At 37.8% G+C, this 16633-nt stretch overlaps 2 protein-coding genes across 3 annotated transcripts; both read left to right on the top strand.

Moving 5' to 3' along the window:
• Window positions 1-1176: 1176 nt before the first annotated feature.
• On the top strand, window positions 1177-9471 carry LOC136676911 (bifunctional methylenetetrahydrofolate dehydrogenase/cyclohydrolase, mitochondrial-like). The gene is made up of 8 exons (XM_066654198.1): window positions 1177-1429; window positions 4167-4351; window positions 4970-5092; window positions 5583-5735; window positions 6265-6372; window positions 6561-6653; window positions 7127-7252; window positions 8434-9471. Exons 1-8 carry the CDS (start codon window positions 1350-1352, stop codon window positions 8580-8582), a joined length of 1017 nt encoding a protein of 338 aa, XP_066510295.1. The 5' UTR covers window positions 1177-1349; the 3' UTR covers window positions 8583-9471.
• A 1309-nt stretch (window positions 9472-10780) lies between these two features.
• Window positions 10781-16623, top strand: LOC136676469 (ADP-ribosylation factor-like protein 6-interacting protein 4). Of its 2 annotated transcripts, XM_066653526.1 has the most exons (7): window positions 10781-10989; window positions 11460-11552; window positions 11741-11923; window positions 13598-13951; window positions 14750-14867; window positions 14971-15040; window positions 15647-16623. In XM_066653526.1, the coding sequence occupies exons 3-7, from the start codon at window positions 11746-11748 to the stop codon at window positions 15701-15703; spliced, it is 777 nt and encodes a 258-aa protein (XP_066509623.1). In that variant the 5' UTR covers window positions 10781-10989; window positions 11460-11552; window positions 11741-11745; the 3' UTR covers window positions 15704-16623. The 2 variants fall into 2 exon arrangements, with proteins under 2 accessions (XP_066509623.1, XP_066509622.1); XM_066653525.1 differs by lacking the exon at window positions 11460-11552 and having other exon boundaries at window positions 10785-10989; window positions 15647-16621.
• Window positions 16624-16633: the final 10 nt, after the last annotated feature.

Genomic DNA, 16633 nt, shown 5'->3' with positions numbered 1-16633 from the left:
CTCCAGGTGTTGCCCTGATCCAGCCCCTGTGTCCTGTAGAAGATCCTGGCCTTGTCTCATCTACACTATCATGCTTGGCCATGCTGTTTTATTTCAGATTAACTCTGCTCCTAATTTTAACTCACACAGAATCACTGACCACCTCCTCCTTCATCAGACTCATACATCACTAATACCATCATCCTCATCATTTTCTTTTCCGCTTCTCCATCATCACTAAAATACTACATTCACATTACTATAACCCCTTCATCTGTCATCATTTCACTTTTACTTCTGTTCTCTGTTGTGTCTCCGGTGTCGACCCGAGGAGGATGGGTTCCCCGTATGAGTCTTGGTTCCTTCCAAGGTTTCTTCCTCGTGTGCTGAGGGAGTTTTTCCTTGCCACTGTTGCCCCTGGCTTGCTCATAGGAGGGTTGGACCCGGATCTCTGTAAAGCTGCTTTGTGACGACTTTTTGTTGTAAAAAGCGCTATCTAAATAAAATTTGATTGATTGATTGATATAGGTTATTTGTTTTTATTACATTTCTACATATATTTAATCATCTTTATCTGTGTATTTATTCAAATAAGCATATAGAACTGTCATGTGGATTTCAATGCATTACACAGTTTCTTTTTGTTTTACACAATATATAAGCTTTTCACTCATGTTTTTGCCTCTGTCCCAAATTTCTGAACATGTTGTAGTCATCAGTTTTTAAATGCATTTATATTTACAAAACACACTTAAGTTGGTCAGTGACAACAATAAAAAGCATTTCTTTATTCTGTCATTACTAAAATAAAGGTTCAACGTTGTGAACAAATCACAGACTCTTGTTTTTATTACATTTTACAAAATATCCCAAACCTCCTAAAAAAAAAGAGGGCTTGTATTTAGCATGACCTTTTGTATTACTATAAAACATAAGTATGTGAGAAATTAATCACAAGCTATAAAAAATAGATAGTCAAATAAAATATAAAATAAAACAATTCAAAGCTAAATAAAGTAAAAAAAAACCCGCAGTATTGGTGGGGGAAAAATAATTAATTTTAAATTAATACTTAAAAAGCTGCCTCTGAGATATGTGCTGTGCTAGGGATACACACCCACACCGCTGCGGTCAGTGGGTGGAGTCCTGAAAATGTAGCCCATCCCACTCGGTGACGTGCCCCCCGCCGGTTAAAACCCCGCTCTTCCTCCACATCCCTGACTGAGGAAGGTGTCCGGGTCTCCGGCTTCAGCCTTGAGCGGCACCACTCCGAATCCACTCTTAGTCTTTATTTATATTATATCTATATCGAGACCTATATATATATATATGTGTGTATATCCTCGTATTGACGTCACGGGGGCTGCATCATGGCCACGCTGAGAGCGCTGCGGAAGCTATGTCAGGACACTCACCATCGGGCGTGTAGTCTTCACTTATCCGCCTCCAGGTACGTGCTGTTCCCGAAGGAAAGACAATCACTGCGGGAGCCCTGTGTCAGTTAACGAGCAATATGTCTGTTGGTACCTCATGTACATCTAGAATACGCTTCGTTTCAGTGTCAGCCCGCGACTGACCTCCCGCCCGGAGTCGACCGGTGTTTCACAAATCGTGTATTTGCGAAGTGTAGGTTCTTTTTCTCAGCGGGTCCTAAACCCTGGGCAGAGGGAAATGTCATCTGCGGACAGGCAGCCGATTGGTGCCGTGCCGTCGCTTGTTGGCGTTATGTAATGTATATTTTAATAAGTGTGCTAATGCCAGCGGGCGCCCTCCCGCGGTTTGCCGGCAGACACCACACACTCTTGGCTGATGAAATCCTCCAGAGCGCTTGCAGTTGAAGCAGAATGTCTCCTTATCAGTAGCATATGATATGACAGGTCTGCAGTTAGCTCCAGCCGTACACAAATGTCTGGGGCTAACCCGTTCTCCTAGAAACGGATTGCTGCTGTCATTCTACTACTGCAATAATTCACAGTGCACTTTAAGACATTGGCAAAATACTTACATGTATATTTACTGTCATGGCTTGTGCACATTTATGTTTACCCCTTACACGTCTACACTTTTCTCACTCACTTGTAGTTTATTATTTTTCTAGGGTAATATTTGAACATAATCTTTTCATTTTAGTGGAGGAAGAGTTACATTGTACAGTGATAACTGCCTGTTTACTCTTCACATGACGGTAAAACCCCTGAATATTACATTCTGAAACCTTATGGTAACCCCATTTTAGTAACATCTTTAGTTTCCTTTAAATAATTATATTCGCAACGAAGGACACACACCTGTACACTTTTAATGCATCTTTGTTTACTACACCTGAAAACAAACTTCCATCTGCAAAAGTGGTGCAGAATTAAACAAAAACATAAAAACCACTGATTAAAAATTGCATCATTTAGAAATGCAGTTAAACTTTCAGAGAAAAGACTCACATTTTTATACAAATAATGTCATAGTTATTTTCACGCTTATGGCATTATATAAATGTTCCTACCGCATTCGCTTAGAAAATAAAACGAGGCTCTGCCCTAAATTGGTTCTAATTCAGGGCCAGGGCATTCCTGTTAGCACAATATCTATGATTTGATTGATTTGCTGAATTGATTAGGCACTGCATGCAGTCCCCTCGTGGTCTATGCACATGACTTCATTAACCAAGTCACTTAAAACAAAACGTCTCCCATTAAGTCATAATGCAGTGTACACCCCAGGCTGGGATTGAGATAGTAAAACCCTGTTTTGGAAGTTTGAGCCAAAATCTCAGCCCCAATAACTGATTCCGTTTCAGCACTTTTAATCTGCTTTGAATTCGCACCTGCATTCCCACAGGTGGTATTTTTAAGATGATTTAAATGTGTTTTATTACCTTTTATTATATGAATAAACACACAATTTAGGTTTAGGCCTGTGCACATTTGCATGACTTTATTTTTATTCATGGATATGTGTGTGTGTGTGTGATGTGTAGACTGTATAGGGACTGGGTTTCAAGAGAAACCTCAGCACAGGTTCACATAAGGCTACAGAAAGATTAATGGCTCCAGCTGGAAGTTGACAGTTGACGGTTTTGTCATCAAGCGAGTATGAACTGCCCTTGTGATTAAGAAAAATGAGGTTTTGGACAAAGTCAATACATAATAAAAGGGGATTTAATCCACAGCTGACATTTGTTTTGCAAATATCTATTATAGATTTAAGCGTGGTGTTCATAACAACAAATGCCCACATGCGAATGGCTCCCTGCCACTGAAGTATGAATTGCTGCCACATCAAGAGGCCTCTTACATCATGCCAAATGGCTCATTACTTTTCAATGTGGCCTCTTATGTAAGCTAAATCTCATTCAGAATTAACATTCTGAAACTGTGATCTCCAAACACAACTCCTCATGCACTCTCAGCTCATTCCAAGCTGGAATGGCTTAGGTATGAGAGCTGTCATTAAAGAGACTTGTATGCTTACAGCCTGACTGTAACATGCTACCACCTCTGCTATGTATAGGCCACTTTCATGTAAAAGGAAACCTCGTTTCAGTTCCCTGCACCTTAAGCACACTTTCACCTCAATGAACCACAAATTTTCTCTCTCTTGCCTTATTGTGATTTGGGGGCAATTTGGTTTGAAAGAAATGGTTTGCTTGAAACAAGATTTAAGCAACCCTCAAAATGGAAGAACTTCATCAAGTTTAGAGTTTTAACTAGGGCTTTCAAGTAAAATGTATTACTAGGCCTTGTATAAAAATAGATGTTTTAGAAGTTGTTGTTATGTACGTCATCACTGAAAGAGCAATGATTCATTGGATGTTTAACTGAACAAACACGGGCAAAATTTATTACTGGTCGTTTTAAAAGCAGGAACTGATGAACAAATTCATATGCATTTTCTTGGACTGTGTTTTCATATATTAAAGAATCTATTATTATTATTATTATTATTATCAGTAATAAAATAGTGCCCTAAATATTAGCAAGATCCTTCACCACTGCTATCAGTATTACACATCTGAAAATGTATGGTGAAAACTGTTATAAAAAGCTGCAGATATCATGTTAAGTATATATTTTTTTGGATTTAAAATAGTATTGTTTATAAGAAATGTTAGACATTTTTTTAGAGTGTTTATTTTTTATTACGTTTAATTAAATGCAGTTACTTAATAGAACGGACTCCTCTACCCTTAGACAAGAGGCCGTGGTTATCTCGGGCAGGAAGCTGGCCCGGCAGGTCCGTGAAGAAGCCCGCGCTGATGTGGAGGAATGGGTTTCTGCTGGCAACAGACGACCTCACCTGAGTGTGGTGCTAGTAGGTGACAACCCTGCCAGCCATTCTTATGTGCTGAACAAGACCCGTGCTGCTGCTGATGTGGGTAAGGACGGAATCCTAACTTGCACATTTGTGCAGTAGAAAACTGTTTACAGGTATAATATATTGTAAGCAGGCCTGCTCCTTTATGGAACTGCAAGTTCTTAGGTTAGTTCCTGGATGCGGTAGTTCATTACACAACCATTATCAATGACAACTAGACAATGAGTCAAAAAGACTTTTTATAAATACAGTCATACAAAATATTGGTGCCACTGATCAGATCATTTTTATAGATTGTTTTAAATACAGGTTTTATACAGAAAATACACTTGCATATATTTTATTGATAAATTAGTTTTGTTTTAATTTGTTTTCATTCAGAAAATTAACAAAACCTTATTTTCTCTAGTAGTCTTCAAACATTTTCATGTGGCAGTATATACTACAGTTTCTTCCCACTCGTGGATGGAAAGTATCAGAAATCGATTCAGACTGAGCATGTGTATGAGCAGTGTCAAGTGTATGACCTGAATGCATATCCGTTTTCAGTGTGACTTCTCTTCTTGGATATGTTGGACATCAGAGCTACATTCCCTGGCTTTTATTATAATTTTTTTTTCCCCTCACGCAGCAGTTTTGGGTTAATTACTATGTTTTGTTTTTGTCTTTGTGCTTTTAGGTATCAGTAGTGAAACAATATTGAAACCTTCTTCCATCTGTGAGGAAGAGCTGCTAGAGCTGATTGACAAACTGAACACTGACCACAGAGTAGATGGTCTTCTGATACAACTGCCTTTGCCTGGTAGGGTCCCTATTTTTTTTTTACTTATTTACCAAGACTGCCACTGTCAGTTATAGTAGTATTAGAATCAAGTAATCAGCCTTGTGTTTTGAGCTTAACAAAGGCCAAAAGCTACACATTTACAGGGGTTCCAAATTATTTTATTGGGGATTGACATACTACAATACTAGACAGACTTTGAAAATACTTCTTTAAATAAAAAGTAATAAACATATGTAATCATGACGTAGCTTAAAAGATGTGTTTTTAATAAATCATTTTCATGAAAAAAATAGTAGATAGATTCTGCAATTAATCGTCATATCCCCTGATGTTTATGTTACGGTAGCTTTCACATTATGCTAGTTATACACTTAGTAATTTCTTTATTCATGCATAACTTCCAATTGTTTAACCTCTGTCATCAAAGAAGTTTAGAGGAGGAATGTCTGAATTTTAATGACTGGATCCAAATCTCAAAATCTGCCTTTTTTTTTCCCCTCATGCACAGAACACATTGATGAGCGTAGAATATGTAACGCAGTTTGCCCAGATAAAGATGTTGATGGCTTCCATGTGGTCAATGTTGGTCGTATGTGCTTGGACCAATCCACTATGTTACCTGCTACACCATGGGGAGTGTGGGAGATCATTAAGCGCACAGGTATTTTCTTTCGGTGGTAATTATTGATGGTTTAAAGACAGGGCCGTGGCTAATTGTTAGTGCTTTTCATACTAAATATAAAAATGAAATGGTATTGGCAGGTAAATAATAAATAAATATAAACTTTACTGGAAAATGTCATAGCACAGTTGTAAAATCAGGGCTTTGGTGCCAAAATCCAAAGAATGTAGTGTGTAGAAGAGTCAAACAGGAAAGCAAACAGTACACAAATGAAAGAAGTTTGTCATTTGTGATATTCCACTTAAAAAAAAAAATTAAAATTATTTGAAATTATACATAATATGCAAATATTTTTGTTTTCTCATAGGTTTACTTTCTTCTTCACAGGTGGCATTTTGTGTTAGAATCTTTTCTTGGGAAAATCTATTTTTTTGTTCAAATTTCTTTTTTGAATAAGAAATGTTTTTACACGTGACATGTGAAGTTTTCCTGACTAGGGTAAAGTAATTTTTAAACAACATGGTTTTAACATTTCTATGAATTATCTGATCGTTCCTTCTTATCACAGGCATCCCCACCCTGGGGAAGAATGTAGTTGTAGCTGGTCGCTCTAAAAATGTGGGTATGCCCATTGCTATGCTGCTACACACAGATGGAAGACATGAAAGACCAGGAGGTTAGTTAGATTCATCAGTGAACTCGGTTCTGCTTTTTTTCTATTGAAAAGAAAAATCATACACTTAATAAAATGTAATTTAAACATATAAATAAATAAAAACACCAGGACTGAGGTGTTTTTTTATTATTATTATTATTATTTTGGTCTTTTGGAATAATGCAAGTCTGCTTCTCCCCATATTTAAGGTGATGCCACTGTCACAATCTCTCACCGTTACACTCCTAAGGAACAACTTCGCCAGCACACACAAATTGCTGACATCATTGTAGCAGCTGCAGGTAAATGTTCAGCTACATTTTATAGTGTTTACTGGCATTCTACACTGAAAAACACATTCACGTATTCAGGTGAGCACTTGCAACAAAGAACCATATGTGGAATTTTGTGTAAAAACCTATTAAGCCTGGAACGATGTTGTTTCATGCCCTGAACATAAAATGTAAGTTACTAAAACATTTGTTCTCTTTATTAAGCTGTTTCATTCGATTTAATTAAAAGCTAATCCTGAAGAACTTTTGACCTCTACTGCTAAGACTAGACAAGCCAGCAGTGCTACTGGAAAGGGTTGATTATATGGTTCTTCAATGCAAGGGCTTAAATGTCAAACGTATAAAGACTGTTCTCTAACTATAAGTTTCCTAATCTTGTTGTCTCTTGCGGTTTCATATATTGTATTTTTTTCTGTCCTGACAGTGCAAAATTGTCTTTGCTAAAACCTCAGATCTTGTTTTTTTGCTTACCCTTCCCACAGGCATACCCAACCTTATCACTGCAGATATGATAAAGGAAGGCGCCGCTGTTATTGACGTGGGAATAAACAGAATACAAGATCCTTTGACTGGAAAAAACAAACTTGTTGGTGATGTGGACTTTGAAGGTACGAAGGACTACAATCTAACTGACCAAATGCATGTTTGGTATCCTGAGAATTTTGTAATATTTAGTTGACTGCAGCTAATATTTAGCTGGTATATATAATATTTAGATGGTCAGCTAAATTGAGGTCAAGTAAAGTGAAACAAGCTATTTAATTAAAGTGATATGTGCCGAAGACGGGGATCTTCAAATCTGTATATTTGATCCATCTTCCAAGCTGGGATTTTACATTGGCTGGCTGATTTATGTTTCTGCGTTTGCTCAATGCAGAGCTGTAGCCTATGCAAGTGCCCTATGCTGTTGTGAGCGTTTATGATGCCTGCGTTGCCCTGCAATTATACCACCAACCACTAGATCCCAAACATCTTCCTGTATACTGTGAAGCACCCAGTGTAGTGGTATATTAGCATTATTTTATTTATCTGTCAAGTGCACTATTTAGGGAGTAGGGTGCTAATTGCCATCAAGTGTAGTATACATGCAGTGCTTGGAAAGCAGCAAATACAAAGCCTGCATATTTTTTTCCCACACATGTTCTTGCTCCTCATAACGAGTTTTATTCTGAAAGCATCTGTGGTTTTTCCTGAGGACTAATCACCATGGTTAAGGTCTGCGTCCACCCAACGCATAGTTCCGTTTCTGAAGAGGTGTGCGTCAGTTTATAGTGCAAGGCAACTGTTCTCAAACTGTGGTACATGTAGCCACTGGTTTCTGTGGGCGCACAAGATTCTGTGGTAAGACTCATAGGTGGTACTTGGTGGTTTTGGTTAATAATGGGTGGTACTTGGTAAAAATAGTTTGAGAACCACTGGTGTAGTGTATGTCATAGGTTCTATGCGGTCATAAATTGGCCTTATAACTGGCCAGTCAGGTGCGTGGCAGCTTTAGTGCCATGCCACTTGGCTATTTTAAAATCCTGCCCTGGAACCTGGATCCAAGGTGTAAATTTGAAGGCCTCTGCCTTTATTGGAACAGGCACTTGATCTTATAGCTTGTTGCTTTTATATAACTTATGTAGAATCTCATGGCTTTTGCTTTAATATAACTGATAATAACAACTGAGGGATTTCTTTTTAAAATGAACTTTTCTTAGAAAATTTGTGGTAGCCGCATTTTGGGTGATTTTGGGTGAAATTGTTGTACATGTATTTGGAACTTACATTGGTTCTTTCCTTCTTTTAGGTGTGCGTAAAAAGGCTAGCTATATCACACCAGTTCCAGGTGGTGTTGGACCCATGACTGTGGCCATGTTAATGAAAAACACTATTAAGGCAGCAAAAAACCTCCTTTTGACCCCTCCGGAGAGAGTGCGCATGGTAGCGTCCTCATAACACCCTCAGGCACCTCTGCCTATGTTTCACATTCCATACCCCCATCTACTTTGGGAGGACATCCCAGATGGGAATGCAATAGCTTTAAATCCTATTTTTGGATACCACACTCCTTTTGTAGCTCAACATAGGTCAACTCAGTTCCACAGAATGAATGATTTGGAAGTACTAAAGGTTTGGTGAATGTATCACTTTTCTGCATTCACATATATCAAACTTAAAAAAACAAACTTTGTATAATGTGCCTCAGCTGTACTGCTTACGCAACAAAGATTCATACATTTTTATGTTACAGTTTGGTTTTACAGCTTATTTATGCTTTATTAGATTCTTTTCCCCACAGGAAGCAGTTGCTCATTTCATTCAATGCAAACATATTTATTTATTTTCAGAATAAACTTAACATTGTTTTGTCGTGCACAGAGAGATTCACATCAATATTAGGATTTGAATTCTCCTTTATACGTATGTACATGAGATTTTTTTCTTTATTGGCTCATTTGATGTACATAAGTTAATAAATGTAAGCACATAAAGGCAAATCAGGTGGCCGTGACAGGTCAGTAAAGTGGGTCAGCATGGCAGTGACTTGGATCTAAATGACCCTGTATGTCCCCTCAGTGACATACCGTTGACACCATGCTTTTTCAGAGCTCACTTAATTATGGCTAATGTTCACTGGATAATTGTTATTATGATGACGTGTGGTTTTGGAGGTGTAATATTGCAAGAGTGCTTCAGGAGGGTGAGAAACAGACTATTTGCTGCATGAGCGAGAGTGGAGATAAATATTATTGCAGACATACGACCGGTCAGATTTCTGAGAAATAAAGCTTTAAGTTTTCATTTGCAAATGCTTTTGTATACGTAGTTGAAATAAATAACAGTATTCAACTCAAATGATATCTTTATTTGTTTGTTTTTTTTTCTCCCCAACAGTAATTTGTAGTAAAATAATAATAATAAAAAAATAACAGCAGCACTGTACCATATATTTAGGTACCCAATGTGTTCAGAGTTATTACATTCAAAGACAATTCTGGGATGCTTCCTTTTTTAATTTGATCTAAGCCTTTCGGTAATGGGATATGTCCAGTCACTCCTTTTCCTCCTAGGAATACACATTCAAGAGCTCTGGCAAAGTCTATGTTTGGAACACAATTTCATGAGGTTTCTTAAAGGTCCTATAATGTTCACCGACTCCAACGCAGTACCATGTGGCTCTTGTTTAATAAGTGTAAAATGAATATGTACCTGCACTACACATGACTACGAAATATTTAATTGCAAATTCATATCATATGTTAAGAACTGCGCCCTCTGAAGGACTGGGTATGTATAACCTCCAGGGTATGTTCCCGCCTTGTGCCCATTTATTCCGGGTAGGCACGGGACCCACCGCGACCCTGAATTGGATAAGCAGTTTAAGACAATGAATGAATGTTAAGAACTGCCTTCAAATACAACCTTGCAGGTTCAAATGACATGCACGTGTAAGCATTTCTGTGATGGGACTTAGCTGGAGTAGATGTCATTAACGTTGTCTTTTTGGGCTTAATCTGGTCAGTCCATCATGGCCCTTATGTAGCCCAAAAATGGATGTTGAAATTTGGACTTGGTTTGGTCCATATGACTTGGTCTGATTGTAGCTCAAGCCAGATTTTTTTTTAAAGGATATTTATCACATTTCGACCAATTTTAGACATTGGGGGCATCTTTATTGTAGAAGCTTCATTTTCAACCAAATATAAACAGTGTTCAAACTGATCAGACATTTTTTTTTTAAATATATACATTAAGCTAGCAAACCTTTGGTCGTATTTAGTAATTAAAAATAACACAGTTGGATGAGATCAGATCTTTAATAGGTTATACTTTTTTTTAACAAAAAAAACCAGAATATCCCTATATGTTTATAGAGAAAATGATTAAAATTATAGCAAATTTCAAATGTAAACAGCTACAAAAGGTATGACTACAATTGTGCAGGTTATTTTCTTTATTGTACCAAAGTTTTAATTGCTGCACATGACTGGGTTACTTTGAGAAAACTCACATATAAGTGTTACAAATTTATTTTGTAAAAATGTTTGAAAGCTGAACATTGAGTAACCATTTCAACAAGGACTTTAATTGTGAAACACACTTCCACTGCTTGGCCACGGGGATGGAGCTACCCCAAGAGGGCGGACCACGGGGAGAGAGGCGCTCTCAACGCGTCGTTTGCTGGTGGCTGGTTCTATTGTGTTCTCCAGGCGGCAGGCGGCAGCACTGTCTCTCTGGCTTTTAACATCGGCAGAGAGCAAGAACCAAGCAGAGATTCAACACAAGTTTCTTCAGTTTACAAGGCGTTAGTTCGGTTTGCTGAACTAAAACAACAGTCTGACTGATAGTATTAAACCTCTGAGTAAGTGACTGAATTAAGTTTGAGTTATACATGTTAAATAGCAGCTAAGTTCAAAGGTGTAGCTACAATTTAACATAACAGACAAATGTGTTTAGGCAAGTTTAGTACATCCCAGCGACGTCTTTACTCTCTGACAAAATTTAAAGCACGCATTACTTCTTTTCTACAAACATTGCTCATTTTAACAGCTCTAATGGCCATTTAGCTGCCCGCTGTATTGTATAATTACAGGCTGTAGTCCATCTGCGTACATTTGTGAATTTTGTAATTACATATTTTAATGTTAAAGCCATATATATATTTGCTTGCTTATTTATTTAGGTATTTATTCATTGATACGCCATAATGTTAAAATGTGCAATAATAAAGCTATATATAAAGATATGGGTGTGTATATATACACACATATATGTATGTGTGTGTGTGTGTGTGTGAGAGTGATTGAGGGTGAATGTGAATGTTTTGGTCAGAGCATGTCCAGCAAGTCTTGCAGGGTCCTGGTCTATGGTAGTTTTGTGGTGGTTTGTACTTATTAAAGGTAGTCCAAGAAGGAATTTTAAAAGGTTAGTTACTTATCAATAAAAATATATATTTTATAGTCTAAATATTCAAATAAACTGTGGCTAATTTCATAATCTGAACCCTTAATAAGTCCCCGTTGAAGTTTCCAGTCACTATTCAAAATATCAAAGCCCTATGTTGTGCGCTGCAGGGAGCCATTTGAGGTTTACTCTTTGTAAATGTTTTACAGTCCAGATGGGGCGAAACCGATCTCGCAGCAGGTCCCATGAGAGGTCCTCAAGCAGGCAAGGACGAGAGCGACAACCAGAAAAGAAGCGTCGGAAGTCCAGCTCTTCATCTTCAAGCTCTAGCAGTGCTAGCCCAAGCCCTAAAAAGAAACATGCACGTGGTTTGAGTAACGACAAGAGACCTGGTACTGTATTTCTTTGCTTTTTATTTTTGGTACCAGTCACAAATTTCACTGTTGGGAGCAACCATGGAGCAAGCTTGAGATGATTCCTTCAGTGCCAGAAACACAAAATGGAAATATTTGAGTGTTTAAATGACAACTGAAAACACATTTATTTTGCTTTTGAGTCTTTCTATGTATCAACACTGACTTACGAAAAAGTTTTGATTTGTGCAATATTTACCTACAGTATAAACTTGGAGCTTGAAATACACCTACACCTCAACACTAAGGTTACTATGGCTGTTTATGATCTGATCAGCAACCAGTTACCCTTAACATCTACGGTTACTCACTGAGCCCAGCCCATGAGTACCTAAAACACCCACTGTATTGCTAGCTCTTCACAGGGGTCATCAGGTAGGCTCTCGTTGGTGTTTCGCCCACAACACCTCCAGGAGGCTCAACATTGAAGTCTGGCGTCCCAGACACACCCCCTCCGAGCCAGCTTTACAGTCCTACCTTACCCTTTACTATCAAGAACCATAAATCCACATTGGCCTCCCTGATGACTAAGGCCGTACTTAGCCCCACTGGCACCGTTAATGCATGCTCAGTGCCTCAAGTTCCATGTGAACTTACGTGGTACATCACCAACAATCACAATAGCATCTCTAAAGTGCATTTCCCTAAATAATCTGTGCTCTCCTTATCCACAACCACTTACTAGACCTTTCAGCTGTTTCTCATAAGTCCTTCACAGCTGCCCTTAGTTTCCTATCTCCACTGGTCTTACATATGCCAAACAGAACAGACCCCTGTGTTACAACAACTCTTAGTGTGATTACATGTTTGAGTTTAATTACTTTTGAGGTGGGAGGAACGAGGCAAACATGAGCCATGTAGAAAAAAGAAACTCTGTGCTTTCAAATGCAGTGCATTCATATGAAACCCACTGCAAAATCATATTCACTTTGAGGATGTACGCAGGAAGTGCATAGCCTGAGATAAAACTTATTGTAATGTGAATGTTAGTACTACTGAGATACTAGCATTGTATTGTTGTCCCAGCTTTTCCAAACGTTTGTTGACTTTGAGTACCGGCCTAAATCTTTCCATTTTGATGTGCCTTTTCATATTCCACTAGCTTTGTGTCCCGTTTGAAGTGAGCAGCATCTTCAATTTAACTGCTATCTCCTGCCAGTTCTTTGATTTAGAATCATGTACCCCATCTATTATAATGTGTTTTCTCCCCTTTCTTTTTCTTAAGTAGTCCAGTTTGGTAATGTGGGATTTTTGTAATGATTCAAATATTTTCAAAATGATATGCCTTTGTTTTTAACATTTTAAAGCCACAGTGCAGTAAAGCATTGACTTTCTATGCAGCAACAAATATCTTTACTATATTTTTTCAGATTTCCTTTTTGCTTGATCATTTTTTTAGTCACTCAGTAGTGGTCTTAGTTTTAGAGCTGCAAGTGTAATGCAGCCAAAATCGACACATCACAGCTGCCATGTTGACAGTGCTGCCTGTACCCATTTTTATCAGCATGTGCTAATTATCTCAAAATGTCATTAATCAGCCTGATTACTTGGAATAGTAATTCAGGTGGCAGTTTCTTTTTTAACACTGTTTCCAAACACACTGTCAGCAGGAATTCAAGGTGTAGCTTATAACTGAAAACTGTTTGTGTTCAGACCAGCGAATTGAGAAACAGAAGAAAAAACAAAAAAGGAGGAGTTCATCATCATCGTCCTCATCCTCAAGCAGCTCGTCCGCTTCCTCTAGTTCATCCAGTGATGAAGAGACCAAGACGAAGAAAAAGCGCAGGAAGGCCAAAAAGAAACTGAAGAAAATTAAAGCTAAGGAAAAGAAAAAAGAGAAAAAGGAGAAAAGAAGATTAAAGAAGATAAAGAAGTTAGCGGCTAAAGCTGAGAAAGCAGCAAGTAAAGCTCCTGTAATTATCCCTGTTCCAGTATCGGTTCAAGTTGGAAAACCCCAGACGTACTTGGAGACCTGGCAAAGTGATGACACTGCAGAGCATGGTCCAGGTATGTGAGGTATTTTTAAGCATGGTGAAATATCTCTAAATCTGTCTTAAAATGTTAATGGCTAGAAGAACTGTCATTTTTTAGCATTTAAAATAATAGGGAACACAGTTGACATTGTATTAGGTAGAAAATAAAGACTAAAAAAACAATAATAATACATACTGTCATGAGTACATTTTAGTAATATTTAGTCATCACATGGATTATTTATTTTGATAGTGAATTATACTCTTAACTAGAGTAGTTTTCACTGCTCAAATATTTGATAGTTGTTACCAGGGATTGTTTACAGACACAAATACAAAGGGGGGAAAAATAAAAAATTGATTTTTGCATTTACAGATAAATGAATCGTAATGTTGTAGTTTTATATATAGGTCAGTTTTACGTTTCTAAAAAACATGTCCGTATAGTATCAAAGCTCTATTACTTACCTATCTCCCTGGTCCACTTTTGAGTTGGAAAGTAAGAGATTTTATTTAATCTGTTGTTGCACAGTGTGTGTTGGTCATGCTATAGTCTTTCTTCAGTGGACACAGGACGCTGTTTGCTGGTTATTTTTGGTCGGTGGACTATTTTTATTCCAGCAGTGACACGGATGTGTTTAAAAAAAAAAAACTCCAGCAGCACTGCTGTGTCTGATCCACTTATCCCTTCACAAAACACAATCACCCAGCACCACATCACTGCAGTGCTGGGAATGATCAACCACCACCCAGATCATAACTACTCTGGTGTATGGTTTTGTTAGGATCTTTAATGCACACTTCAACAGACTTCTCCTTCTGTTCCCATCAGTGATGACCGATGAGCAGAAAGCCAGTTTCTCCACCAAGAGGCCTCTAACAAAGGAGGAGTATGAAGCTAGACAGAGTGTCATCCGTCGTGTCCTTGACCCTGAAACCGGACGAACCAGGTGTGTAGCCCATTTTAATAACAGAAATCAACAGGAAATTTCCAAGAAAAATACAGACAAATTGGTTACACTTGGCGTTCCTTGTAATCCGTATTATTTACAGGCTCATAAGGGGAGATGGAGAGATTTTGGAAGAGATTGTCAGCAAGGAACGACACAAAGATATCAATAAGGTATATAGGTCTATTTTTTGTTAAATGTGGAAGACACATTTCGTTGTACAATGGCAAACAATTGCACATTATTAGTACTGCATGGCATGATATGACCTCTTTATCTGTAATGTACATAAGACAAAGACACACTGCCTGTCCAACTGCAAAATTGACCAGGATAAATTGGACACAGAAAATGAGTGAAAGACATTATTAATGTATTTGTTAATTAGTTCGTTTTTCATGTATATTGAAGGTGGTGTAACAGGTAGTGTCGCTGCCACACAGACCCAAGGTCCTGGGGTTGTGGGTTCAACCTTGGGTCACTGGCAGTGAGGAGTTTGGTGTGTTCTTTCGGTTCTGTGAGAGATTGGTGCAATATCCAGGGTGTGTTGTTGCTTTGAGCCCAGTGATTCTGGGTCAACTCCAGGCTACAGTGACCCTGAACTGGATATTGTTTACAGAAAATGAACGAATGCAAAAAGATATCCGAACACCGATTGGCTGTGTGAAATATCCTGTAGGTTTTATAGTAAGAGTGACTGGGTGATGGCGTGGCCCCAAAGTGGTTATATAAAACGTAGCTTTGCATAAATGTATTGATTTGGGTTTATCTATCAACAGCAAGCCACTAAGGGAGATGGTGCCTCATTCCAGAAGAGACTAGGGATTAACAGGTAGAAGAACCAAGCATCCATTTGAGAAGACTCAAGCCTGAAACCAGAGGAATCTCCGCACAGCAATTCCCCATGTGTTCTGTTAGATATGTTTTGTTTAGGGTTTAGCAAACAGGTTATTAGACATAATATTGATTCGTGTTAACTGAAATTTTGAAAAGTAAAAGAATTTGAAAATGTTTTTCAATGTTATACTTATGATCTACACTCAGAAACACTGTCACTGTGGTGGTACATATTTTTACCTTATTCTATTTTAATTGTAGATTTTAAAACTGTGTTGATTTAATATGCCAAGTTTGATATCCAGGGCTTATGTTCTTTAATTTAATATTACAAATATTCACATCTCCTTCTGGAGAAGAGAATGTAATGTAGCTGAGTGTACAGTCGGACTATCACTGGGACAAAAAAATAAAAATAAAACAAAAGGGAGTAAAACATGAACTCACCTTTTAAAGCGCCATAAAATGGAATGATTGTAATATTTACACAAGCTTAATAATTGAAGGACTGAGATGTACCCCACCACATTAAATAGAGCTGCTTTTTTTAAACTTAATACATATATCAGTGTCAGTGACAAATCTGTTTACAAGAACCAGATTATATTTTGAGATACAGCCTGCATGGCTCAGTTAAAAAAAAAAAATCAATGTCAGAATATCAGTGGACTTGATTTATTTACAAATGCACCATCAATATGCATTTCAGATCAGAAGCCTGTTCCTTGTTTCTGTCAAAACTCATTAAATGTTGTTAATGGGACAAAGAACATTGTTATTGTTGATTGTAGCCAGATTCAGAAAAATTGCTTCAAACTTAAAATATTAATGGCATAAACAATTGTTCTGTTTGTGTGCCCAGGAGACACATAATTATGTGATGTGATTTAGGGGGAGAGGCACTTTGGATTTAAGAGTGCGGTTTTAAT

The sequence above is a fragment of the Hoplias malabaricus genome, chromosome X2 (assembly GCF_029633855.1).
Source record: "Hoplias malabaricus isolate fHopMal1 chromosome X2, fHopMal1.hap1, whole genome shotgun sequence".
In the NCBI taxonomy this organism is placed as follows: domain Eukaryota; kingdom Metazoa; phylum Chordata; class Actinopteri; order Characiformes; family Erythrinidae; genus Hoplias; species Hoplias malabaricus.
This window is presented reverse-complemented; position numbering and strand designations above follow the sequence as displayed.